The following is a 27,888-nucleotide window of genomic DNA, read 5'->3' as shown; positions in this document are numbered from 1 at the left end:
TCAACTATAACTGGAGAAAAGGATAAATAAGGTGTGAAATGTGTGGTTTTTCTACCTGGAATAACCTGGTGAAGATGTCAAACTCAAAGACAGATATGTAATCATTGCAGGTGAGGTCTATGGTGGACTTGAGGGCCATCGCCTCCAACCCGGAGCTGATGGGATGAAACTCGTGGAGCGACTGGCGGAAAACCTTCCAAGGCACAATGGTTCTGTGATTGAGAAGGGTAGAAAATAAAGAACTGGGAAAAACAAAACCCTCCTATAAAGAACACACTTGAATAAATATGCAACCGTGATATTTTGAGATGAAAAGGAGAACCGGAACACTGTTCAAAAACAGGTTAAGGTCAGTGATAGCAAAGACAAATGTCATGGGTAAAAGACTGCTGCATCATATGCAAATCAACACATTGGTCTCTAAATATAGCAGGTGAACATTTGCACCGCCAAAAACAACGGGATCCATCATGGTGCACTTTTGCTGACGGTGTTGCATAATCCAGACATGTTTCTGACAAAAAGGGAAGCCAGTAGATTTCTAAGTGGAACAAGAAAAGAAGGCTATTGAAACAGTCTACATCAGCAGTGTGCATGCAGACAGAAAACAAACAGGAAAAATGCTGATTCCTGTCAAAAATGGTCTATTGTACTGCATTACTCATCACTGATTACACAGCAGTCTTTAAGAAGCTGTTAGTGTGTACATTACAAAATCTTCTCCAACTCCATCAGAAGAACTTATGAGTCATGACTCTCAAAGTATACATAAAAACTTAAACTGTGGTAAGGTCAACGTAAGATAAATGCAACTTTAGGTCTTACTTGTCCCCAAAGGCGCGTCTCCAGAACTCTGCTGCATCTGCTTTAGTGATGCGGAAGTTGTCCCCCTGAAACAGGCCACTGGGGAAGATGGCCTTCAGCTCAGCCAGCATGTGACTGAAGATCAGCGACAGCTTGGTGAGATTTCGCCTGCGAAAGGCAGAAAACATATCAGCGTTAACCACTGTTGTTTTGACAGTATTTTTCTGAACTTCCAAAACATCGGATGACGAGAGCAAGAGCAAAAATAAAAAAAATTCAACAAAAAGTATCACAGCAAAGCACTACTTTTCCTCTTGGCTTTATGAGACATTAGTGATTAGAATCCCACACCAATCATCTTTTGATCTATGGTAAAAGTGTTCCCAAATGTCATTTTTAGACAAATCAAAAATCTGGTGTTGTTTTCTACAACATAGTTTCTGTAGAGCAGCAGGACTACATTGGAAATTTGCCTCAGAGTTGTGAGGGGGTCCGTTGGAGCAAGCCTGCTGCCCCCATTTCCTATCATCCATCTGTATACACTTTCTCCCGCTAACTTGCAGCCCCTCACACCCCCAACCTAACATTATTGGTGCAACAAAAGTGGTGAGCCATGTTGGAGCTATCCATTTGTACAGTTTAGAACAAAAAGCCAACTCGGACGAGGAAAACAAAGACGTACATGGATCTAGTTGTCTACAAGTGGATACATCAGAATGGAGCGGAGCAGGGAGCTTTTGACTTGCTGTTGTAGGTCCTACAACACACCTAAAGCTTCTTCAAAATGAGTATTTTCCTTTGCTCCTGATTCGCAACAATTTGAATAGAAATACTCAGAAATTCAGTTTTAAGCTTAATTTTCCATCATCATGACAAAAACGCCACAATAACATGTCAAAAAACACCAAAAACAGGATTTTTATTGGAGTGGGTCTTTAAGAGTTTACAATTTCACCCAAAACATGACCATCCATTAAAAAAATAATTGCAAAATGTTCATACGCAATAGAAACCGATAAACTGATGTGGCACAAAATACTACTAAAATAAACTGTTTTCAGGGGAAAGTACGAGACAGAAATAAAACATTATGAACTACACAGGTGTCATGAAATGCAAATGTGAGATCTTTTGTTGCTTTTTCTTTTGTAGCCACCATTGTTACAATGTCCCAGTGATAGGGCAAGGAATTTGATTTAGTGCAACTGTTGCCTGCAGGATTTGTTTCCATTTGCTGTTTGTGTGTGGAGAGAGTGGGCGGTTCCTGGGATTTTTTGTTGACCGCTTCCTATAACATGTTTATTTGGAATGATTTTGGAAACCTCGAGAATTTTGCTTTTTTGTTACATATTGCTAATGTTAAAAAAACACAAGAACTTTGTTGGCCAAGGAAAGTTTTATTTACCTTTGCGTGTTCCAAACAATACATCTGCCTCAGCATTTTTGGTAAACCCAAAGTTGCTACAAAGACTTTTTCTCTCAATGGTGTCTAATTGTGGTGGGTTTTTATAGATTAGGTTTAAGAAAATTAAACTTAATGAAAAAACAAAACAAAACAAAAAAAAAATATCGAAACATCAAAACCCCGCCGGGGACCATGACCGCTCCAGGTGGGACACCACAACAACTGATTTAGTAGCTTTATTTATTTATTTAAACAATGGGTAAAAATTGTGTGTGAGTGGGGGGGCATGTTAGGCTGAACAGAAAGAGTCATTTGCTTAAAATATGCTCACACTCACTGTTGAAGTAACACCATGGTCTGAAGTGCACACAGAAAATGAATTGAAGGAGATGACCGCTTCTCTTGAACATTGGCAGACAATAGCATGATATGGGTGAAAGTATCAATAAAAGTTGTTCTGTTAAGCGCTGTTCTCCAGTTGTCAAAGCTTAAGGTAAAAATGCAGCAGTGCATGAATTAAGAAAGCAAGCAAAGCGTGCCCCAAATCGTCGTGCAGTGCAACCCAGAGTTGGTCAACAGCACCAAGGAGGGGAAATGAGTAGGACAGGAAAATGACACAAAGAGGAAGTGAAGAAGTGAACAAATGGGAGGGACATAAGCTAGACACAAGAAGCCACAAAAAAGAAGACTAGGAAGTGCGTTCACACAATGTCGTCGCACCACTGCAAAACTGTTAGGTGCATTATACTGAGAGAGCATGGAAACAGAGGGAGGCTGTGCCTGGCTGTGGGGCAGACTGAATTGGCATGCATGAAAGAGTCGGCAGCGAAGGAGCCGTTTCGCTTCTACGCTGCAGCTGCCCCACACCAAAGCACAGCACACACCCTATACGGACAGAGCAAAAAGGGGGGTCGGACTCAGTGATTGAGGAAGGACAGTGACAGAAGATGGAGGAATTAGATTAGTGAATGCAGTCTGACTCAATGCTTTTCTGAAAGGCACAACTTTTAGGAGCAGAGAAATATATATGATTCTTTAATGGTGACTACTTGTGCAGCTGAAGGTTTCATTTTTCAAGGTGCTTTCCCTAGTTAAGTTCTGCAGCAAAACATAAAGACATAAATGCTGAATGCAGCAGTATTTTACACTTCAGCAAATGTCTTACTATTTCCCAGAGGAACCGACAGGGTAGTTTGTCAAGTTTTTCATGAAAAGCAACTGCATGTGTGTGCTTTATTCAGCAGCTATAGTCTCGGCAGGAGGCGAGCCTTCATTTCTTCTGCTTCCTGCCGGCGCTGACTAGCTGAGCCTAAAAGCTGCTGTCTCATCCATCCTTCTGTCAACCTTACTTTCATTCAAGTTCACATGAAGACAACTTTCCAGTCAGTCAGTTGTGGACAAAAGAAGTCCCTTTAAGATTTACCTCAGTTTACCATTTTCTTCTTTTAAATTATTCATATTAATAAGTCTCTACACACTAAATCTCACCACGTAAAGTTCTATTCATCAAAGAACACCAGCATAGGTCTTCAATTTACACTTGGCTACGAGGAATGGGGCATCAAAAAAAAAAAGAAAAAATTTGTATTGAAACCTGGAGAAATCAATGCCACAAACTTGTAAAGTCAGTGATCGGAGCAGTAAACTATCATTCGATGCTCCAAAGCTCCATGAAACATGGAAGCTAAAGAAATGACAGTAGTGGGGATCCAAGAGGTTTGATTTTCCCAATTTCCAATAAGCTAATGTTTTCAAACACGTAAACCAATACCCATAATCGATTCAATATTTAATGTGTAATTAAACATTTTTTGTTCATTTACAATAGCTGTCAAAACAACTGAAAAAAAAACTATTTTAAAATCTGCCGAATCGGACCAAAAATGGAATCAAAACTAAACCAAACATGAGCACAGTTTAGACTCAAACAAACTAAATTTGTACCAGTTAAAGCCTTCAAGGTCACTTCAGTTCAACTCAGTTTCTAAAAACAGGAACCCAAAAAAAAAAAAAAGAGCCATTAAAGGCAATCAACCTAAGAATGTTTTAACTTGAATCCAGCATACTTTCTGGCACATGGTAACTATTGTGAAAAGCCTATGTTATCTACAGTGTTGACTGTCTTCAAACAGGGATTTTGCTTTAGATATATGTGTGCACCAACACTGAAGAGATGCAATTCTTGGCAGGTTGGCAGAACTCGGCATGGCACCAGAACTGTGGGTAAAAATCCAAACTGCAGGTTTGCAAAATATTGTAAACATGTGAGGGGGAGTCTTCTGTGCAGTTGGTGAGTGTTTCTAAAACCAATTGGTAAAACTATTGACTGATACCAAACAGGATAAATATGTATTAAACACTCTAAAACTAAATTTTTTGAACTTTAAAACAATAACTTTTTTAACATAATTATGAACTAGATATATATCATTACCTGCGATAATGCCAGTGTGAATGCTGTAAGCTGAATTTGGCGACTGAAGATGTTAGTGCTGATAGTTGAAAATGCTATAATTGATGGCTAAAAACGCTGAAGCTAATAGCTGAAATCGCTGAAGCTAATAGTTGAAAACACTGAAGCTGATAGCCAGCTAAAATATTAGCTAAGTAAAAAAGTAGCCCAAAACAATAAAATTAAAAAAACTTAGGTTAGCCAAAACAGCTAGCTTGTAGCTGAAAAAATCCGGCCTCCAGGCCTAGACTTTGACGCATGTGATTTGGGGGTTAATGGCATTGGTTGATAAGAAAAAAATAAATACGTCTGAAACCTTCCTCATTGTTTCTAATCTTTGTTTTATGTGATGATTAAGAGTGACTTTATATTTTCATAATCACTACTTTAAAGACAAAAAAGAACTTCTCCATCCTGCAATAGCAGCTCTGAACTGTGTGAACTCTGGGCAGATGCCAACACTTTAATCGCCATTCCCTTCAACTGTTACTGCTATTTAGGCTGTTGTGCCAATAGTGACACAGCAGACTTAGGCACCCAGTACTGTAGGGTGGTTTGGTAAACCAGCCTAGACTTTCATATGCCCTTAGTGTCACTTTCAGGGGAAAAATTTGTCTTTTTTTTTCAGAACACTAGGTTTTTGTCCTCCTTCCCCTTCGTTCTATACAACGACCTCTGACCTTGCAGCTGGCTGCTCCCTTCCTGTTTCCTGCTGGCTTTGATAAAGTTACACAGCGAGCGAGCCAGCACCACACTCTGTTAATGCAACGCAGCACAGCTAGGAAAGGTCAGTTTTGCCGACACAAATAGCTGCAGCACCGTCATGCAGCTGTATTATGTTATTTACTCGAGACAAAATAAAAGCTAATCAAATAAATACAGATAGACAACAAAGCTACTGTACATCTCTATACTCAAAAACTATTATATTAAAAAAAAGAACCAAACTAAGTCTAGGAATGAACTTTATAGAATACTGTAGTTTAATTGTTTGAAGAAATGCAAAGATTTTAATTTAATTTACAACAGATATTTTCTCTGAAAGAAACTGGAATAAAGAAGAAATCCAAAGATTATTATACTTGGGGTTCAAAAGCAGGATTTTTTTGGTATAGCATCTTGAGATACTGCAACAAAAACTAAGATATTTGTAACAAATCAGCAAAGAATGATATGCATGGAAATAAGGGCATCTTTGATGCATCAAAATAGAGACTTGGGGGGGGGTCTTTAGAATAAGAAAAATGGCAGCCATGGAGTAGAGGGAGACCGGCCAAACTTTGATGGGAAGATTGCAGCTTTAGTTCATGTTCTACTAAGTACGTGTGAAAAGGACTGCGACTGCAGTTACAAACACAGGCCCTTTACTAAAAAAAGCAGATCCGCTGGCCTTTCAAAGCCACAGCCAGTACTGCTTATTTTGACAGAAATTACCCCACCCCATCACAACCACCATTACAGTGTCATTAAAAACACTTAGGTACATTTTTTATTTTTAACCAAAGTGCTGAAATGGCTACATGGAAAAAAAAAACCTAATATGTTGAAAATGTTTTAATTTTTGAGAAATATTTGTAAAGTTTGTACTACTGGATGCAAGCAAGTATTAACACAAGTTAACATAAAAATGCAGTTTTTGTGCATTGCTTTAAAAACTTTAATGGTCCAAATCTAATGCCCCACTATATAGTCTTTTCTGGAGGCACACTTTTGTGTCTTCTGGAGGCATACATTTTAAAACTGATGCGAATGGTGATCTAATCAAAGCAATTAGATGGCCGACATCTCTAAAGGGCATTGACTCTCATTTAGTTTAATATAAATTCAACTTTTTTGTTTTAAAATATTCAGATCAACCTGCAGGTCACACTTCTCCTCTCTATGTGTAACCCAAAATTCAGCAGACACTGTAGTGCACGTGTCAAAGTCAAGGCCAGGAGCCGGATACGGCCCTCCGGGTAATTATATCTGGCCCTCAAGATCATATTATTTTTATTTTTATTTATCTTTTTATTATTATTGTTATTAATGGCCCGATGTTATCTTACATTTACTTGTAACCTGAATAATTTTGTCAAAATACATTTTTATGGCGAATAAAATACTGAAAGTTATTCAAGGTTTACAATGATTTATCCACGAGTAATATTCCTGTCTCTTTATTAGTCATAGTTATGTTGAAAATTACGATTTTAAAGTTTAAAAAATTGAGCTTCAGTGTGTTCAATAGATGTTTATTCTGTTCGGCCCACAACCTAAGATGTGATTTGGATTTTGGCCCCTTGCATGATTGAGTTGGAGACCCCTGCTGTAGTGCAATGTTCTTTGGTGTGCCAATAGATGATATCACTCAGGATTTGTTGCAATGTGGTCATTTCCAAAAAGTGGCTTGACATCAAAACTATCATGTTTGAGATGAATTGCAAAATACTGGCAGTGTTGATGGATTTAGCACATGATTCAGTGCTGCAGTTGTTTTAGGAATAAAATGAAAAAACTCCAGAAAATACAAATAAGTTTCAGTCCACACTGTAGTTATTCAAGGATTTTTGTCCCCAAAAAGGACAAAACCGATTTAGAAAATGGATGGATTTTCAAACCCATGCTAATTAATATAAAAGAGGATGTTGTTTTCATCATGAGCCCATTTATATTTTAAATTCTGACTGTTCTGCTCCAGTGAAAAGTATACTTTTGTTACACAAATAAACCATTCTAAAGAGCTACAGAATTTGAACTTAGCAACTCAATTGCACATTTGACAAGATTTTTTAGCATACATTTTTTAAGTTAAACTGTATATCGAAGTTGTATTTGCCCATGTACAAAAACAAAAGCGACTTGTACGCCAAGACAGTATTTGCATATTTTTTTTAACTTGTCCTGTCCAACCGCTGACCAAACAGATATGAGCTGAGAGCCACTTGTGCACAGAAGAAAGGTAAAAGAGGGGAGTTTAGAGAAAGAATTTGGTAAGAGAAGGGGGTAACATCATAAAATAACCAGGTGTAAAAAGCAATCTGCAATGGGCTGGGTTTGTCTACACACACACTCAGTAGTTACAAAAATAGCCTTCACATATAAACTAGTCAAAATGTACACAATACAACTGCGTTCACACACACACTTATGCATATGAACCCACACATGTAAAGCTTTCGTTCTGTCACGCATACTATTAGTGCAAAGGTGAGCCCTGACACCTTTGCTCAGGCCCCACCCCCAGAGAGCCCCCCAGCCTGAGATGAGCAGCCTACCACCACCCAGGAGTTCCGAGGAACCCTGATTAAAAAAATCAAATAGTCTCGATAGGTGTACAAGTTGGATGTTCCCTGCTACTCGCATAACATAAATAACCATAATACTCTGTTATTTGTGTGTTTGAGCATACAAACTGCACATATCTACACACAAAAGCCACGAGCTATGGAAAATGTCATTGACGCTTAAACACCTGAAGTTTATGAAGTGTGAAGTCTTTATTCTATTTTAGCCATTTGGCCGTTATGCCAGTAACTAAAACTTGACCTAATCTACTTTCAAGTCCCCATATCAAACTCTATCTTCCTCTTGTAGTTCAGAGACACTTCAGATTTTAATTTTTCTCTCTTGCTTAAAGCCCAAATGGAAATACTGGTAAGAAAGAGTATAGATGTGAAAGTCCACAATGTGTCTAAAACAAACGAGACATAGACTTGGACACTAAGCTAAAATGTGGTTTGAATATAACAGAACAGTGTAAAAGATAGACATTAGTCATTTTAGCATAGGTTTGATTAGGAAGTAAAATCTGTAATACTTCTTAAAGTTTGTTTTAGATTATAACAGCTTCACATCTGGGACATTACAACCAATTTACACTTATAACCACACATGAAAAATTTTTGTAATAGCTTTTATGTTATTTATATTTTTATATCAAAACTCCTCGCTGCTGATAAAGGAGGATGAATGACATTCATGCAAACTTCTACATCAAATCAATTTGATCTGACATTAGTGTAAAGCCAGTAGTAATTTTCCTAACAACCACAAAGGATTGTATAACGATAAGATGTATTTTCGGATAGTCAAAGTTAAGATCTGGTTTCTCAGGGACAAACTATAGATTTTAATTGCTAGATACCTTTGTATAGACTGGAAAGTCATAGCTTGTGGTTGGCAAACAAAATCTGGAACTAGGTTTTTGAAAACTTTTTTGCAAATATTAGATGTATAGTGATTTCACAATGTAAACTGATTGTCTTTTCAGGTAACAACCAAAAACAAAAGACCTCACTGAATGCTATGTTTTAATTTTTAAAATCAATTTAAGGTTCAAAACGTAGGTAAGATGTGTTCACTGTATCGACCAAAATGAACTCTTATAATTATCATTAGATCTCATTGTTCAGTTGAAAAGGAAAAAAAAACAACAAAAAGGCAGTCAAAGCTTTTGACACCAAGTACATTTTTTGTTGCTGTGAATTTTACGCTTCAAAGAAGAATAATACTTTAGAGTTATAATCTGAATAAAACAGACTAGGGTGATATTAAAAGTAGCACTTTGATAACAGTTCTGATAAAGTCTGTGGACCCCAAGATTTGCTAACTAAACATTGGCTCAATTTCCAAACAGGATAATAGTTTAAACAGTCAAGTCTTTGGGAGTTATTTTGCATATTAGGATAAAGCTTAGTTTGGTCAACAAAATCTTTGCTATGCTCAGAATGTTTTATAACTAGCTTAGAGAAATAATAATTACAAAAGCAGCATAATCCTTAGGCATAGAAGACCACCTCCTACAGACTTCTTCACAGTGCAGCTGCATTGCCCAGAAGTCAACGAGAACTTCCTGTAACTAACTGAAACCAATCAACAATGGTCAAGATGCAAAACCAAAGTGGTCAAAAGGTTAAAAGCAAACTGGAGATGTCACTGACCTATCTGATAAAAAAACAAGAGTGGAGCAAGCCTGAGTGCACAGCGTACACCGCTTTGAGACTCCACGCTGTGTAATCTATCACACATTTGCATCAGAATAATTCAAATTATTAATCCTATGATTATAATACAACCAAATCATTTTTTACTTTCCTTCAAAACATTAAAATAAATAACTATATCAAAGTCAGAAAACTATTGCACAATTTAAAGGAGTAAAAATGACGTAGAAAATTAAAGTAGATTGCTAAGAAAACGATGTATTTTTAGTTAACAAGGAAGTGTTGGGTTGAGATTCCTTCAGTTTTAAAACAAGATGAAAGAAAATGTTCCACACTTGCTTGGAGAGGACAGTAAAGAACCAAGCTCTGTTTGGATCTAAGATTTGCCTCAGTTGAGCTGCAGGTTAGAGGAGGAAGTCAGTCAGGCAAACGAGGAGGAAGGACCAACTCTGTTGAGTCAACTATAGGCTGTGTGGGTTAATTATTATATATTTTCCTCACATGGATCTCACTTGTATTCTCACTTTCTCCTGCTATTAAAGAGAGTAATCCTTTTCCTTTGGTTCCCTCTGACAGCAAACTAAAATCCAATGGTGTTGCTCCACAAATAAACAGTTTTAATCTCCAACACCCCCCTGCTTCATTTCTGGAATAATCACTACAGTTTATAACAGAGTGAGGGACTTGATAAATAAAGGGCTCTCTAGAGAAGAGAATACAGAGAAGTTTGCACAGCACACAATGCAGCACATCCACCCACGCTCAGTCTAGATCTCTCATGACGAACTTGGAAGCACTGCTCAAAAATGAATGTACCAAGCAACAAACCATGGTGCTTTTCTGAGTCATTTAGGTAAGAAAGAACCAAGCACCAAAACTGAATGGAGTCACAAAAAACAATACCAGCTTTCAAGCTGAGGAAAAATCAAGGAGTTTAAATATTCATTGTACCGTCGCAGACTGATCATTTTATTTTGATGTCACTCACAGATGCTCTGGCACGACTCCTTCTACATACTAGTTAGTTCCCATCCCAACATCACTGGCTGATTCTACAGCATTCTTAAGTGGGCTGAAACCATTGGTTAGTGCCACAGACACTGCCTTCTCCATTCATACAAAAGCAGTCTTTGTATTTAATGCGGGGTTATCGTGAGTGTGTTTGTGTGTGTGCATGCGCACATTTCCTCTGTTTCAAGAAGGAATTTGTGTTTCAGCAGCTTCTGTGCAATAAAGTAAGTTGATTGTGAAAAATAAACGCGCCACTCAAAAACACGTTGCTAAAAACAAACGAAGCTGCTAATGATGAAGTGTGTGCTAAAATGGAAGCTTCCTCTCACCAGGGGTGGCTCTTTCCATTCAGTCACTGCAGCTGTGAAAGAACAAACTGACCGAGGACATGACTTCAAGATGTATAAATTTGGACTGGCTCGAGGAAACTTGCTTTACATTCGCACATTTTGTTCCAACTGCGTTTTGTGATAACTTATTTATATGTTGTACATATAGCACGCGTGATGAGTATGATGAAACATGTTAGCCAACACTAGCTAACCCACCCAGAGCAAGTGGTAACATCTTGTGGTTCCAGATGATTTTCAGTTTCTTCAGGTTCCCATCTTCAAGCTACATTTGAGCACTGGCAATGGTTTCTGTTCACCTATTTCTATAGAAAAAAAAACCCACACTGCAAGAAGAAAGAGCCTGCAATTGTGACAGCTATATGACAAAGTCAAGTAGATGGTAGAGATAAAGAAACACAGAACTGAAGCAGCAGGCAGCTGTAGAATGAGCACCATTGGAACCACAGATGTTCACATGCTCAAACCGCAAAACGTCTCTCCTTGTGTTTTGGCTCATCTTCAGCTGCAACCATACAAGAGTCTCGGAATAGGTGGCATTGTTCATATAGCTTCTACACAGTCATTAGGCATCAATCTGATGCTATACCTCATTTTATGCAGAAAAGAGGCTGCTTTTTCCCCACTTCACTAACCTGGGTTGAGAATTTTCCTCGTACATTCGCTCCTTCCCTTCTTTAAACAAGCTGATGGTCTGCTTGGTCTTCTTAGTCAGGTTCTCCATGAAGACGCGAAAGTATTCATTGTCCCCTAGGGTCTCCATTTTTCCCTCGTAGCGGGACAGGATGGTGCGCAGGTGCTGGTAGGTGTCTGGCAGCAAGTCCAGGATGTAAGGGGGGCTGTTCTTCAGAGCCAATTTGGGGTTTTGGCACAACCGCACCACCTGCAGACACAGAGGAGGCAAGGGTGGATGAGATATAGGGCTTTTAGAAGTCAACTTTGAACAGGTGAAGAGACCAAACAAATGTCAGTGCCTCGTTTTTATTGTACCTTTCACTTCTCACATGGTGTATCTACTCTTTTTGTAAGAATGAGGTACAATGTAATAGCTCCCATTAGTATCAAAGAAACCACCTTAAATGCAGAGCAAATGCAAACCACCAAAGCTAGAGCTTATGATAGTCTACAATGAAATGCACAAACTGAACAGAAAAGATACTTTCCCTATTTTGAAGTTATTTTACAATTTTTTTTGTTTAATGTCTGAACGTTGCAAATCCATGGTAGAATTTTCTAAAGCCAATTTTTTTATCTTTCTGTTCACCGATACAAATAGAGATTGGTCCTCCAACATTTTTATAGAGGCCATCGCTGTGTCTTTTTTTTAAGTTCCCCATTTCAATCGGCACATCCTCTTTTTTTCCCTTTTCCTTTTTAACATTTGAATATGGCTGCTATGCAAATTTGAACAGATAATACAGACTGTTGCACAATGTGGTCATACCCTTAAAATTAAAACAGATGGTTGGACTACCAATAGAAGTGAAGAACACGGTGATGTCTGGTCAGAACTGGACACATTTGCCTGAGAATATTTGCTGAAGTTTGATCTTCAGCAATGTTCAACCAGTCTCTCACTGTGCAGTGTAGATCATTGCACAAATTCATATTACAAAAAAAACCCCTGCATGGTTGCAATTATTCACTACTGGATGCACTTGTCACATGTTAAGACTTCTTTGTTTAACAGCAGGCGTACGTAACCTCAGCTAGAGGCCGAACAGTTGCATGTCAGCAGCAGGATATGGTTCATTCTTTGTAGATCGAGCCAACTTATTGTTTACCAATCATGTGAGTGTGTAAGAAAGAAATACAGCCGGAACGACTTTACAAGAATGTCGCAGTGGATTTCCTTCCCAGTCATTTATAAGAGTCAGCACTTTGGCATTGTGGGAAGAAAAAAAAATTAAAGGTTAAAAAAAACTACCTTGCTTATAAGTCCTTGTTTTAATGACTTAATGTTAAGTATATATACTTAATGAAGAAGAGTACATAACAAAATAAAAAGCCTTTTCTTATTAGGAGTCTTTGAACTACCACTGATGTCCCTCAGATTAGCAACCAATATGGAAGTATGGAGAAATTGGTCAAATATTTGAAAAACATCTTTACTTACATTTCTTCTCCAAACTTGTGTTTATTACCTGATTACCCTTCTTACATTGGTGTGAAAATGCCAAGTGGCCTTACAGGGACGGGCATCTCCAGGCCTCGAGGGCAGCATGCTTTTCAACATACTCTGCTCTGGCATGTTCTAATTGGCTGGGCACACCTGAACCAGGTAATCAGTCATGAGTAGGGGTTGGATATCTGGAAATCATGCAGACACAATGGCCCTCGAGTTGCCGATCCCATTGAAATATTGCAAAAAAGACCATTCGTGGAGGACTACACTCAAATGTCATTAGCGCATCAGAGGTTGCTTAAAAGGACCAAACTTCATAGTTTATTTTTAAGTAGAACTGAACATAAAACATGTGACTTTGTGTAAGGTCATGACACTTTTTTAATGCAACAACGTTTAAGGTCAACCTCAATTTGAAGCAACTGTAGGGTGGGTGCAACTTTCACAAGATCAATTCAGTTTAGAGATGAATTATTTATATATTAATAATCAAATGATCACCTGATGACATTGGCCAACTGCTTCATTTTAAATAAAGTTTAAAATTATACAAAGTGATCTTTCTTTTTTTGCCAAATACAAATGTTACAGGCATAGATAAAGGGCATACTCTGAGATAGACAGTATAACTGATGCAACAGATTGCAAAGACTTTTCTAACTTAGCGTGTCTTGAGTTTAAACTATTTTAGCCTTAAACACAGAAACCAACCACCGCTAGTTGTGTGTTGGAACCCAACATTGGAGTGCTTTACAAATCATGCACAACAAAAAAAAAGGACACAATTAAAAGAAGACAATTTCTTAAGACCTAGAAGACGCATAAAATGCTTTTACTTTACAATACTTCAGTGGATCAGCATCAACCAGAGGAAATGCTAAAAAAGTTCGCACCTTAACCCTAACAAACACTCCCAAACATTTAGATTAAAATTGATTTAAGCACAATATGTGTATTTAACAAATATTTTCCAACTTTTTAATTATTTCCACAGTGGATGCATGTCTACATCCTTTACTTTCTGTGGTTCTTTTCCTCTCTTCTGTCCATGTCTGTCTGCATTCACATTGAGGTGAACCTCTCCAGTGTCCATGTCTAAACAAATCGAGTCTCTCATTCTCAAGAGCATCATAGTTGAGGTTAGCTTTGACACCTGCTAAAGTTAGAGGAAACCAATTTTGGTAAGGAGTAAAACACTAAATCAGAACCAAACATGTCACTATAAAAGTGCATTAAGCCTTCAAACAAGTTGGTCCAACTGAATTAAATTTCTTAAGCGTCAGACAAATAAACCCATTCAAAATGGCTATAGGTCAATGACTCAATCATGAAACGCTGTTATTTAGCTTAACTTAATAACTTAATTCTTTGGCAGTCACGTTTGATATAAAAGTTCAAATGAAAACGGTACAAAGACAACGAAGGGGGATAGATCACCACTAAATTTATCTTTTTTTTCTTGTTAGCTAATACATGTATACGTTTTAGGATCAATTTTTAGAAGTACAAACCCTCTTTAAATGTTTTTTTATTCCAATTAGTAACAACTGAATTTTTTAATCCATTGGACTTAATTAGAGCCTTTCAGATGAGAAATTAGAAACTAAACATTGTTCTTCATTTTCCTTTGTGTCAACATTAAACACCTATTAGCGACATTTTAAGAGAAAATAAAAAAAAAAAGGATGACGGTGTGAGACAATTTAATGCAAACGTGTTCTTTCCACCAACAAAGCATAGCGGAAACATGATGGTGTTTTTGATAAAATGCTGTAACTTCAGTAATGAAGGTTATGCCGCTGACTGGCTTATGCTCGTCTTTTGGTCAGAGGCCACACACCCAAAATATGCACAAAAAAAAAAAAATGCAAAAACAAGTAGAGATAGCAAATTATTCTCACTACAACCACACTTCTGAATCATAAGACATGAGAGTGAGGGATAATGGCCATGGTACAGCGATAGAGCGGTCATCCTTTGGTCGGAAGGTCCCACATTCAGTTCCTGCCCGCCCATGTAGTGTGTGAATGTGTGTGTTTGCATGAGTGACGGGGCTGGGGCTGTGAAGTGCTTTGGTCCTCCTAAGAAAGTAGTAAAGCGCTATACAAGTATAAACCATTTTCCACTTCATATATATATTCAACGTGGCATGCTTTTTACTTTTAAGGTCTGCCACATGCCACAGATATTTTTACAAAAAAAAAAAAAGCATGTTTCCGCATGCTAAATATAATGTCATTGCATATAAACCATCACTATATGTTAAAGATGCAGTCCTAAAGTCAAATATTGACTCCCTCCAAGCAAAAATACCTATCTTTCCTCTTTTTTTCCTATATTGGTACATTTTTATGACACTTCCACACCTGCCAAACAAACGCTTTACAGCATCAAGCTCCTGTCTTTAAAGGTTAATCAGATGAAGACGTGTTCACATTGGTGAAATTCTGCTGCAGCTGTGAGCAGACACTTTTGCACCTCTTGAACTTGTTGTTCTGCAAGACATAGTAGAAATAGCAGATCTTTTTTTTTTTTAGAACGTTCTCTGATGGTGTATTTATTCCAAACATTATATATATTATTGTAAGACAAAAATGGCACAAATAAAAATTCCAAAGTAAACTTAAACTTCAGAGAAACTGAAAAATAAGATAAGCTTTGTGTATTATTATTATTATTTTATGTAATTTTAATTGATTATTATCAGTCGTTAGTCAAAGCTTCAGGTGTCATAATTGCAAATTATGATTATTTTGGAACCTTAAAGACATGTTGCATGTTTCTGTGTGACTGCAAACTAAAGGGCAATTATGGAAAAAACTGTTTTAGAAATTTCCCTTTTAGTTATAAAAAGAAAGACATGAATAGAAGATCAGTGCATTGAAAATGTAACCAATGAAAAAAATATGAAAGTACCTCTACTGACTTAAAAGCAACTCGACTCAAAGTCATGTAATCTTGATTTATTGCAACTTTTACTTGTGTTTTCATTGACCTACCTTTAAGAATCAGTAAGTCAGTCTTTCACACATTGTTTACTAAAAAGTAGGTTATAATGAACAATAATGAAATTATGCTTAATTACTTTTTTTTTCTTTTAAGTTCACTCTTCATTGTTTGCTGCAGTAGAGAAAACGCATCGTAATTCTGATTGTTGATTTTTCATACGAGATTGTGTTATCTGAAATGCCATACCACTGGGTACTGCTATTTGAACTATTCTAAATGGTTTAGTTGCTTAAATAAAACTGAGGGTGTATTCACACTGGACACATTTGCTCTGCCTAGAGTGAACCAGAGTTTGTTTCTGCCCAAAAATCCAGAACAAATTTTCAATCAGAATACCCCCCAGCAGGCCCTGTTACGGGACCAGGAACCGCTCTCTGACCCATCTCTTGATGTGGTCTCGGTTTGTTTCCAATTGGACTGAACTTTCCTCAGTCTGAATAGGCGTCGTGCTCGGAGTGGAACAACTGGCCCAAAACCGCCACCGTACCAAGTCACTATGGGATATAAATAGAGTAGTGTAGCAACAACGAGACACAGCAACTCAATGAAATTTGGTTGGATAAATGCAGGGTCATTAAAACAACTTAACGCGATACCCATTGCTTCTTACGGTTTTCCCAACAATCTATGACATAAACACTTATCCATTGTCTCCTTAGTAACCAGCTTGCAGCATGCCTCCATCGCACTGAAGTAGCAGTAAAGTGCTGTCTGTACCTGACGTTGATACAGACGTTAAAAAATTGGTCAGCAAAATATAAAGTTTAAATAAGTGAACAAGGATTACAAAGTGTAGGACTTCCATTATTAATTCATTCATTTTCTTGACCGCTTTGTCCCTTTCGAGGTCGCGGGGGTGCCGGAGCCTAACCCGCCTACTGATGGGCAAAGGCAGGGTAAACCCCGGACAGGTCGCCAGTCTGTCGCAGGGCTTCAATCACACACACACACACACACACATTCATACCTATGGGCAATTTAGAGTCACCAATTAACCTATGCAGCATGTTTTTGGACGGTGGGAGGAAACCGAAGTCAACGGTGAAAACCCATGCATGCACGGAGAGAACATGCAAACTCCACACAGAAAGGTCCCCAGTTGGTGTTTCTGTTTCAGATCCCCCAGCCGGGATTTGAACCGAGGCCTTCTTGCTGTGTGCTAACCACTGCGCCACCGTGCAGCCCGGACTTCCATAATTCTTTCTCTAATACCTGGTCAATGATTGAGGAGAGCTTTAGTCACATGGTCTTGTTTACAAGACAAAGAAATTTGGTTGAAACTCAGTCTAGATAGCAGGGTTCAGGACTTGATGCAGACCAAATTTAGTAGACTCGGTCCAGACCAATGGACTTTTCCAGTCTGAATACAGTTTTCACAAGCAAAATTTCTTTCCATATATACATAAAACGTATAAATGTATATATATAAAGCTTTTCTATGGTTGATATTGTTGAGACTGACTTTTTTTCGCCCAACAAAAAGGTGAAAGATAATAGTATAACTTATACACGCAGCCAGAGCTTCAAATGTGTTCTTATTAAAAATAATCAAACTGCAAATAAAATATTTAATTTAACTTATTGATATTGAGGCTTTGTGAGGTGAAACAACCCAAGTGACAAAGCCATGCCTCACATAAGAAGAGCAGAGACTGTTCAATTTAACAGGAAATTGGAGGTCAAACTGCTTCTGACTTTTTTTCCGAGAAGTAAAACCGTGAGAGATCAGTTTCCCTCGTGAAAAAAAGCACAAGTTACATGGACACGCTTCGTTATGCTTCAACAATTTGACACGAATGTTTAAAGGCTGACCGTGGAGACTTTTCAGCAATAACGAGAAGGGGAACACTTCACTAAGCTTAGCTAGCAGTCGTTTTAGTGCAATGCCGTTGCTTCCACTTATCTGCATTAGTGAAAAGCATATACAAATGCATGTTTATGCAATTAGCAAATGTATTGAACATACTTGGGACATTTTAACGGGTTAACAACTCCCGTTTAGCCCCGAGTTAACTCCACTTAAAGACTCCCGTGCGCTAGTGTTAAAAGTGTTTTTTGTGTTGTCAATGTGTTTGTGATAATGTTAGACAATTAGAAACCAAAACGCGCAAGTTGTAGAATTAGCTAAAGTGAGCTAACAATGTTTTAACTTAGCTAACTCAACATTAGCATCATCAGACCTGCAGACAGCGAAGATTAGCTGTTTCATTGCTAGTTAGCTGTGTTTAGCCGAAGTTGCCCTGGTTATCAGACAGAGGCATCAGCCAATTGGTAGTTAGTGTCTTTGCATAGCAAACCTTGTCCATCAGTTTCCAGCATTTCTCCACCGTCTTCTTGTCAACGGCCCCCGGCTGGTGATGGGAGTGGAGATGGTGATGGTGTGGCTGGAAGGCATCCTTCATCATTCCGATAATCCCTACGCCTTTTTTCAGGTTCCCTGCCATGGTCGGGCTCGGCTGGGGGTCGGCCAGAACGCCAAGCGGGGTGGGCGAAGCAGGGAATGGGGTTCCGGAAGACCGAACCGCCGCCTGGAGTTAGAGCGACCCGGCGACGGTGATCTCGTACCCCCCTGCGAGGACAGCGCCCGAATGGCGTATCCCAGCCAGGGTCCGAAGGGGGGGTTAAGCGGGGAGGGAGGGGGGACTATCCGCTGAAGGTTCCCATCGGGGAAATTAACATCGGTTTGGCCGGATAAATGTCCAGGATTGGGGATAAAAACAGTCGCGGTGGACGCTCACGCGCCAGCAGCCTCGCGCTCCAGCTAGCAGCCTCGCGCTCCCTCTGCCCCTTTTGCAGGGACCAATGCAGGCTAATTAGCCGAGTATCAGGCTCGTCCCCACCGTTAGAAAGCTGTGGCGCTTTTCCCCCGTCCAGAGGTTCTTGTTCTTGACTCGTGCGCACCGTTTACTTCCGACTACCGCCGATGTCGTTCCCTTTTTTTGCGAGCAGCAGCTCTTTTCTCTGATACCGCGTCTTGACGGGAAGTTCACGGGCTGTGTGTCAGCCTCGCTCTGCGGGCTGCGAGACTGACGACAAACACCTCGCAGCGGTGACAGGGAGGAAGTTACACTTGAAACTGCGACCGTTTCGCGATTCAAAACGGGAACAAGGGTGAATAAATAATTGTTGGTATTAAACATTGCCCAGTCCTTTCTGCTGGCCATGTGACGTGTGTATGCGGCCCTAGTCTTTCCTGTACGTCCCCTTCCGTTCACCCCCTTTGCCCCCCTCCCTTGACGCCTCCTATCTGACCGTTCCTGAAGAAACTCTGCCGTCTGGGCTGCATTCACATAAACACCAACATTCAGAACCACAGAATTGCATATTATTTTAAATAATGGGTGAAAAAAGTCTATGGTTTCACAAAACTAGCTGCAACACGAACCAAGTTAAAAGTTCTTGTTCTTGTCCCATTTCCCATAAAAAAGAATGTAAAATTTAAATTGCATTCCTATGTATTTCTTTAATCTTAATGAACCATTAATGTCTCAATTTCCTGGCTGGATAGCTCAGAAATAGCATTTTTGTTGCGCCGCTAATGTTAACTTGGGGGTGTAAGCTAGCAGGAGAGAGTGTAAACAAAGGGATGATGGGATGTAAGTGGAGGCTTACTTCCGCACCAACAGTCCCACCCACAACTCAGAGACAAATTTCTAATGAACTCCTGCCACGCTGCAGAAAATTCTAGAAAACAGCAGAGGTTTTTAATTTTTGTAATGTTTTTTTCGCACATATTTATTTATATGTAACCATCACAAAAAGTGATGGAAATTGATGTTGGCCACACTTAATACACAAAGCCAAGATGCACACTACTGCATTACTGCACGTAAGTGCATCCAAGACTGCATTTTGTTGTTGGCCCCACATATTTTTAAAGTTAAACTTAAAGTTAAAGTCCCATTGTCACCTTCCTAGGTGTGTGTAATATGTTCTCTGCATTTTATCCATCCCCTGGGGGAGCGGTGAGCTGCAGAACTACCGCACTCCAGAACCATTTGGTGGTTTAACCCTAACTGTGACTGTAATCCTAACCTTAACCCTTCTTCTGGGTCCAAGGAAAAGGTTTAGCACTGGCCGCACTTACCCTATTTTGAAATTTACGTGTGAACAGTCACTTTCTTTTTTCATTTTGACTAAAAATACCACAATCATAATTAAAAGACGACTGAGAATGATTATACAAGAGATCAAAATATGATTGGAGTGAGACTTTAAGGGGTACGCCCCCAAATTAGTTTGACAGGGACGCACTACTTTGTCATTCCCTGGTTAAGTTAGACCTTTGACTATACTACTTCATTTTTAACTATGCCTTTACAGCTAGATCAAAAGCTAAAAGTTCACCTCGACTCTGCATTTCTTACATATCTTTGATCTGAACAGTTTTTGGAAGTAACTAGTAAACTAGTGATTGTCATAAATTTCCGCTACTGGACTATATTACTGGTTTACTTGTGAAACTGAATGAAGGCACTAGTTAACCACTGAGATGCAAAATTTATACGTTCACTAGTAGAACCCCTGTAGAGCTTAGGCTTATAGTTAACTGGTCTGACAAAAATGTCCACTAGTTTACAAGTAAAACTATTCTTTCCCCCTTTGAAGACAGCAGCAACAACAAACAAAGTGTTCTATCTTTCAAAGACAGAACACTAGAAAGACATTAAATTCAAAGTATAGTCATAAATATTCTTTAACTCATAGCTTTTCACGTGTAGACAGGAGTTTAAATGTATATTCCTAAAGAAATGACAATGAACAATTGAATTAGCAAATATAGTTAGCAATGTAATCAGATTTAGCCACTGTGTCAAACTGTCTTTAGCAGAAAAGTAGTGAATCAACACAAAAAGAACAAATCTGCTCCAAGCCTTTTGTGTTCTCTCATTGCTGTGGTCCATCTAGTGACACTTTTATGTATTACAGCTTTGTATATTGTTCTGAATCATGTTGCTAAAAGACACAGTGTAAAATGACTATCATTGTTTGTTTTCTTATCATTTGAAGTGGCCATGACAACATTTTTAATTTTGTACAATAGTTCACAAATCATGAGTGATTTTTTTAAGTCTCATTATGCAGCTTTATTCAACTTGACTGCTTTATAATGTCAAGTTAAAATTTCAGTGGTATTAAAAACATATTTGTGCTACTGTTGGGAATTAATTCTGAGTGTTTATTCCCAACAATGTCTTTCCAGCTGCAATTTCGGAATGGAGCAATTATCCGTTTACTAGTGCACACTACTTACTCCTTTGCTTTGTAAATCTCCACAGGGAGTTGTACATGTTCTAAAAAGGCCACTAGCTCCGGGCTATCCAGTCTTTGAGGGCTGGTGTCCTAAATGCTTTCCAGTTATGCCTGCTCTACCTGAACCAGGTGTGTTTCACCAATGAGGAGTTTTAAGGGCGGGGGTGTTTTTGGTGAAAAGCAGGACTAGAGCGGCCCTTGAGGCCTGGGGAGCACCTGTTCTTTTCCCTAATCTGGAAAAGAAGACTGGGGATGTGCAGGGAATTTTGGGGTGGCACACCAAATCCATGAGCTATATTCAATGTTCATTGTACTAAACGTAGTAAATCAGCCAGTATTAGAACATTAAGTGTCTGCTGATATATGTTGATGTATTGTGTCGATATTTCATGCTACTAATGTGCATAGACAAATAAAAGCACATTTAACATTTTGAGTTGCACAAAAAATGTATTGCGTGCTCACAGGTAGCACAATGCAACTTTGTAGAGTTTAACCATTAGGTGGAAGATTAGCTCTGATCCTCTTCCTGTTTGCAGTGGTGATAGACAGACTGACGGATGAGGTTAGACAGGGATCACCATGGACTATGATGTTTGCAGATGATATTGTGATTTGTAGTGAGAGCAGGGAACAGGTGGAGGTGGAGTTAGAGAGGTGGAATTTTGCCCTGGAAAGGAGAGGAATGAAGGTTAGCCGCAGTAAGACAGAGTACATGTGTGTGAATGAGAGGAACCAGAGTGGAAGAGTGAGGTTAGAGGGAGAAGAGATAAAGAAGGTGGAGGATTTGAAAGGAGGAGAAGAAGTGAGACGAGATGGCAGGCTGGAATTTGTGGAGAAAAACGTCAGGTGTGATAGAAGAGTTTCAGCTCAAGTGAAAGGAAAGGTGTACAAGACTGAGCAGCCATGTTGTTCGGCCTGCAGACAGTAGCACTGAAGAAACGACAGGAAACAGAGCTGGAGGTAGTAGAGACGAAGATGAAGATGCTTGTGACCAGGATGGATAGGATCAGGAATGAGTCTATCAGAGGGACAGCACATGATAGAGGTTTTGGAGAGAAATTCAGAGAGTCAAGACAGAGATGAGCAGAGGAGAGACAGAATATATTGATAGAAGGATGCTGAGAAAAGGTCTAGAGAAGACCAAAGAGGAGATGGATGCAGTGAATGAAGACATGAAGTTATCTGCTGTTAGAGGAGAGGATGCAGAAGCTGATTCGCTGAAGGGAAAAGCTGAAAGGAAAAGAAGATTTAAACAGACTTTAGAGAAAAATAATATTCTCCAGGGAAAAAATATAAACAAAAAATTCTAAATGCTTTCTCTGTCCATACCTTTTGTAAAACACGCTTGACATTCACAATCTTCCCATAAAAGCTACCAAATTTTCATAAGGAAAAATGATGCTTGGCTGAACTTTTATTTTTAAACAGAAGTTTTGACGTAATACACGTTTATTAAAAACAATATGAACATTAAGTTTAAAAAAAAGCATTTTGCCGGAAAATTGGTGCAGTAGGATCAAATTCAGTTAATTAAACGTAATAAATAGTTGTGAGGATACTCATTCTCCAGTACAGTTTTTCAGTGAAATGATTCAAGACCCGTAAAGATTTAAAATAATTTGAAATATATAATAGGAATAATTGGTGCAATAAGATGTTTTGTTTTATGTCATCTGTTTTATTTATATAAATATACATTTTTCATATTATTTGGTAATTTATTTGTATATTTAATGCACTAAATCCCATGCAAGTTCTGACATAGAATTGGTATAAACACCCACTTATGAATTATTTAATTTGTTCCGTATACCCCTTAGTATTCTCAAAGGTGTTATTATTTTTTTATCTATTTTCTCTTGGGCATTAAAGGGTATTAAGTCATTGCCCTTTTATGTTATTAGAATGGCAATTCGCAAATATGTTGATAAAGCATCAGTAAAATTAAAAGTTGAGAAGTTGGCCCAGTGAAAACGCTCTTTTTTTTTTAGCTACGCTAAGCTAAGCCAGCATCCACACAGACTTCCGCAGTATTCAGAAAGAAAAAAAAATAGCGAAAAAAAGAGACATTTAGTTCTATAAATTGCCGTCTTCATAGAATACATCAGTGCGAAAATAACAGTGTTCATATGTAGAGATATTTTTTTTACATTTTACGTGCTTTTGATCCCTTGATCATCCTCCTTGATGATGGCTTGAGCAAAACAAATAAATAAATAAAGGCCATGACAAAGCTTCTTACATTCATCCGCCATGACATCCACCATATTTACCTGCAGCTGGGTGCCTCTCAACATGAGTAAAAATAAAATGAACCAGAAGGCTTTTATTTTCAATTAAAACCATTCAAAAAACTATGACAGAGTATTAGGGCCAGTTTACAAACAGAAAACGCTTTTTTAAAATACGGCATCAAACCTTACAAATTTACCCGAAAAAGTTGTATATTTATGATTAAAATACTCATAGGCTAAATTTATGACTTTTCTCGTAAGTTTACATGTTTAAAGGTCTTAAATTTATGACTTTAAATCTCGTAATAAAAGAAAAAAGTCCTAAAATTAAATGAAAAAAAAGTAGTTTTTTTTTGCTAGTACTCACAGCAGAGGTCCCGCCCCTTTGATCAACACTTACATGTGACAGTTTTAATAATAAACCTCCAGCGTTTTGTTACATATTTTTTTCATTTCTACCCCCTCTTGTTTCCATCATCATCATCCACCTTCTCGACCCTCTTTTGTTTGCTTTCTTCTAATATCCCTCTTTCTCTCCCTGCGTTATAATTCTTTTCTGAGATGAAAAATGATGTATCCTTTCATTTAAATGTTACAGCTATTTCTCAGTTAACATGTAAATGAAAACTTTAAACCACTGGGTTCCAGATTTGACCAGGATTTCAATGAAAAAGTAACATTTTAATGTTGTTGATTCTAAACAACTGACTTGATCTTGGCTTAGCAATTCAAATACAGTGTTGAATGTGAGTTTTTCTTTACATTTCATGTCTAGTCAAAACACTAAAGTCACCAGCATTGGTATTCCTGCTTTGGCAGTTTGGGGTTTGAGTCTTTATGGTGACCTGCAGAATATTTTGACATTAGTACATGAAATGTGTGTCAGATTATTGCAGTACGAAGTAGATGCAATAGAAAGTAGAAGGACGGAAATAACTTCGTAAACACATGGGAGGTGTCCACTAAAAAGGATGACTTGACAGATACATGTATCTGTCCTGTGCTGCGTCAGGAAGAGGTATCTGTTCATCTGCGGCAGGAAGAGCTGAGGAAAGACAAAAGGGAACATGATCCAGTGGATCGGGAGAAGGACAGTCAAACCAGACCTGCAACACAAGATGGATAACTGCAAGACCAGTTGAGGGTGTGTGGGGTGAAGCACACACTAGTTTAAATCAAATGCCAAAGAAAGAAGCTTTTCACAACATCGTACAACTTTGTCCTCGAGCTGTTTTCTGTTGATGTTCTTGGGACTTTTTCTTTCATTCATTGGTGGATCCGCCTTATTTGAACTCAGTGTTTTGTTGTGCAAAGATCTGGCATTGTTGCATAAAAATGAAAAAATTGACTGTAACCAGGAACCAGAAAAACATTTATAGTTATAACTTAGAAAACAAAAGGCTTGCTTCATAAAACAAAGGGTTTCAAGCTTTTAAACAGACAGTAAAAGTAAATAAAAATCTTGAAATCTTGAAGTTTTGGCTTGTACATACTGGGTCAAGAGGTCAGCCATGTACTTTTGTGTTAAACAATTCAAAGTTTTATAAACCAGTAACATAACTTTAAAGTCTATCCTCAGAACCCGACAGATCTACTTTTTTTTCTTTTTTTTTACTGGTAGAACCCAAGCAGCAGAGCTCCAAATATGTTGTAGTTTCTTGATTTTATGGCAGTCCTGTAAAAACACTGTTACAGCATTCAAGTAGACTAAAGGTGAATGTTTAAACTAGTTTTTCCAGGTCCTGCTTAGACATCAAATCTTTAATCCTTGAAATATTTATGGGATGATACTATAGGCTGATTTTGTGACTGCCTTAAATTAGTTTATCAAATTTCAGCTGTGTGTTTATCGCTACACTCAAGTTTCTGGCCTGGTTGGTGGGTTTTAGATAAATAGATTGAAGCTCTGTAGCGACCTCCAACTGTTTTTCTTTTTAGCCCCAAAGACAATGTTCTGTTCAGCTGACGTAAATGGTGGCACATCCTGTCATTAATATCATTGATGTATTTACCAAGCACCTGTACATGGCCTGTGTCTCCTGGTGTCAATGTAATATTTAAGGATTCAGGGATCTTTTATTGAAAGACGTATCAATGTGATGAACAAAAAAAAGCAACTTGAATCTGTTGCAAGATATTGATTACTGCACAGAAGAAAGTGAATGTAAATGTAATGTAATATAAATGTAAATATATGTCTGCGTGTCATTTGCATAGCTATGGTAATAAATGCTGTTCTTTATAACTTTCCAGGGAGCATTTCAGTATTAAAAAGAAGTGACCCCAGGATGGAGCCTTGGGGAACTCCACACATAATTCCTGTTGACTCAATGTGAAATTACCAATAGACATAAAGCAATACTTCCTGTTTTCCAAGTACACTTTGAACTAATAAAGTGATTTCTGTTCTCTTTTTACCACATTATGAGAAAAAAAGAGAACAACGGTTTAATTTATAAAAACAAAATATAAACATAAACCTTTTTACGGTCAAAACTGTGAAGGTGTTTGTTACAGCAAATCTAATGTCTCAGATGATAAAAGCAAACTAGAATCTAGAAAAGGACCTTTCTGTGTGGAGTTTGCATGTTCTCCACGTGCATGCGTGGGTTTTCTCCAGACGCTCCGGCTTCCTCCCACAGACCAAAAACATACTTCAGTGGTTAATTGCGCAACAATTAAAATGGTGGAGTTGTCCTTTAAGAAGTCCTTTTGGGTCATCAGATTGCCCCGCAGGACTGCAACACGCTCTTGTGGTTGAAGTTTGTTTTTCTTTTTTTTTCTGTACTTCATATTTCTCCTTTGATTGTGACACGCAAGTTGTGTAGCTTCTGTTTTTTTTATGTAGAATAAGACAGCAGCCATCCAGCCAGGGTTTGTAAGGCTTTCAATGTTTGCTAAATAAAACAACAAGCACTTTTGGAGCTCCTGAATCAGTGAATATGTGAATTGTTGGAACATCGACTTTGCTTTTTTTCTCTGTTGAGTTTCATCAAGTTTTTTGCACAACCTATGAATGTTACAGTTGGTGACTCTAAACTGTCCTTTGGGAGCGATTGTATGGCCCTGCAATGGACTGGGGATCTGCCCAGAGTTACCCCGTCTTTGCCCTGAAATGGCTCCCGTCAGCCTTTGTAGCCCTGCACAGGCCTAAGCAGGGGCACAAGATGGATGGATGGAAACTAAACTTGATATTTACTTACTATAAAGCAGTCATGAGCGCTGCAATCATCGAGTCAACAACTATGAACTTTTTTGTACTTATTAGAGCATTTCAAAGTCAGATGAGTGAACATCTGTCCAACAGCCAAATCTTTACCATATGGGTTTTGTAGCTTGACAATAATCTAAAACACGCCGACTGTATCTAGCATCATTCACACAGGCGCGCAGCTGTGGCTCACTCAGGGGGTAGAGAAGGTTTCCTCTGAATCACAGGATGGATGGCCCAAGTGTTCTTGGTCACAACACTGCAGCCAAATTTCTTTTTGTTACAAAACGGATTGTTTTAATTGTGTAAAAAAAAAAAAATCAGAGATTCATTAGATGCAATGTTGTTTCAGCTTAAATTTCTGCCATACAACTTCTTTCAGTGATAAAAATTATTCTGATTTTGCATTTGACTGTGGTATTAAAGCCTTTCATGTAACTCCAAGAACAAAATTCAAATTAACATCTCAAAATTAAAAAATTCAAGCTTGAAAATGAGCAAACATTTTTGATGGGTTTTGATAAGCACGATGCTTCACCACATTCATTCTTGGTTATGTTAATGATCATTTAAAATTTGTAAATTGTTACATTCATACAACCAAATTAACTTAAAGCTAAAAAAAAGCATCATCACATACACTGATTTTTTTTATGTATCTGGATTCATACTTTGGCTTAAAAAAAACAAACCCCCCCCCAAAAAAAACTTGACATTGATAATCATTTTTTATGTTTAGGACACTCAAAGACACATTTAAAAGATCAGTGCTTATAATAGTAAAAATCAACTGTGGGTCTGGGACTTGTGGTGGTGCAGATCAGACTTTAACGTGTATTTACTATTTATCATCGTATATCTCATCCCTACTAAAGCTAATTAGTATTGGCTCAGCCCTGAAACCCAGCAGATTCTGGTCTTGATTATTTTTTTTTTAGGTATTGTATTTTATATTAATTTTATTATTTATTCCATTCATTTTATTAGCATCACTTTAAAATTCATAGGTTAGGTGGAATTAATTTTAGTGTTTTAAGAAAACAAACCCGTACATGCACCAGCATCTTCTCTGTGGTACAGAGGACTAATGGAAGCCATAGTCACAA

General features: G+C 38.1%; 1 protein-coding gene across 1 annotated transcript in view; it reads right to left on the bottom strand.

Annotated features, from left to right (window-relative positions):
- The window catches only part of cbl (Cbl proto-oncogene, E3 ubiquitin protein ligase), a 33,761-nt gene extending 15,236 nt beyond the window's left edge, over positions 1-18,525 (bottom strand). The window contains exons 1-4 of the mRNA XM_024277907.2: positions 18,379-18,525; positions 11,583-11,830; positions 826-972; positions 56-212 (exon numbers count right to left, since the gene is read on the bottom strand). Coding sequence (XP_024133675.1) covers positions 56-212; positions 826-972; positions 11,583-11,830; positions 18,379-18,525 — 699 coding nt within the window. The remainder of the gene's footprint in view (positions 1-55; positions 213-825; positions 973-11,582; positions 11,831-18,378) is intronic.
- Between the last annotated feature and the right edge of the window lie 9,363 nt (positions 18,526-27,888).

This window comes from Oryzias melastigma, linkage group LG13 (genome assembly GCF_002922805.2).
Source record: "Oryzias melastigma strain HK-1 linkage group LG13, ASM292280v2, whole genome shotgun sequence".
Lineage (NCBI taxonomy): Eukaryota > Metazoa > Chordata > Actinopteri > Beloniformes > Adrianichthyidae > Oryzias > Oryzias melastigma.
This window is presented reverse-complemented; position numbering and strand designations above follow the sequence as displayed.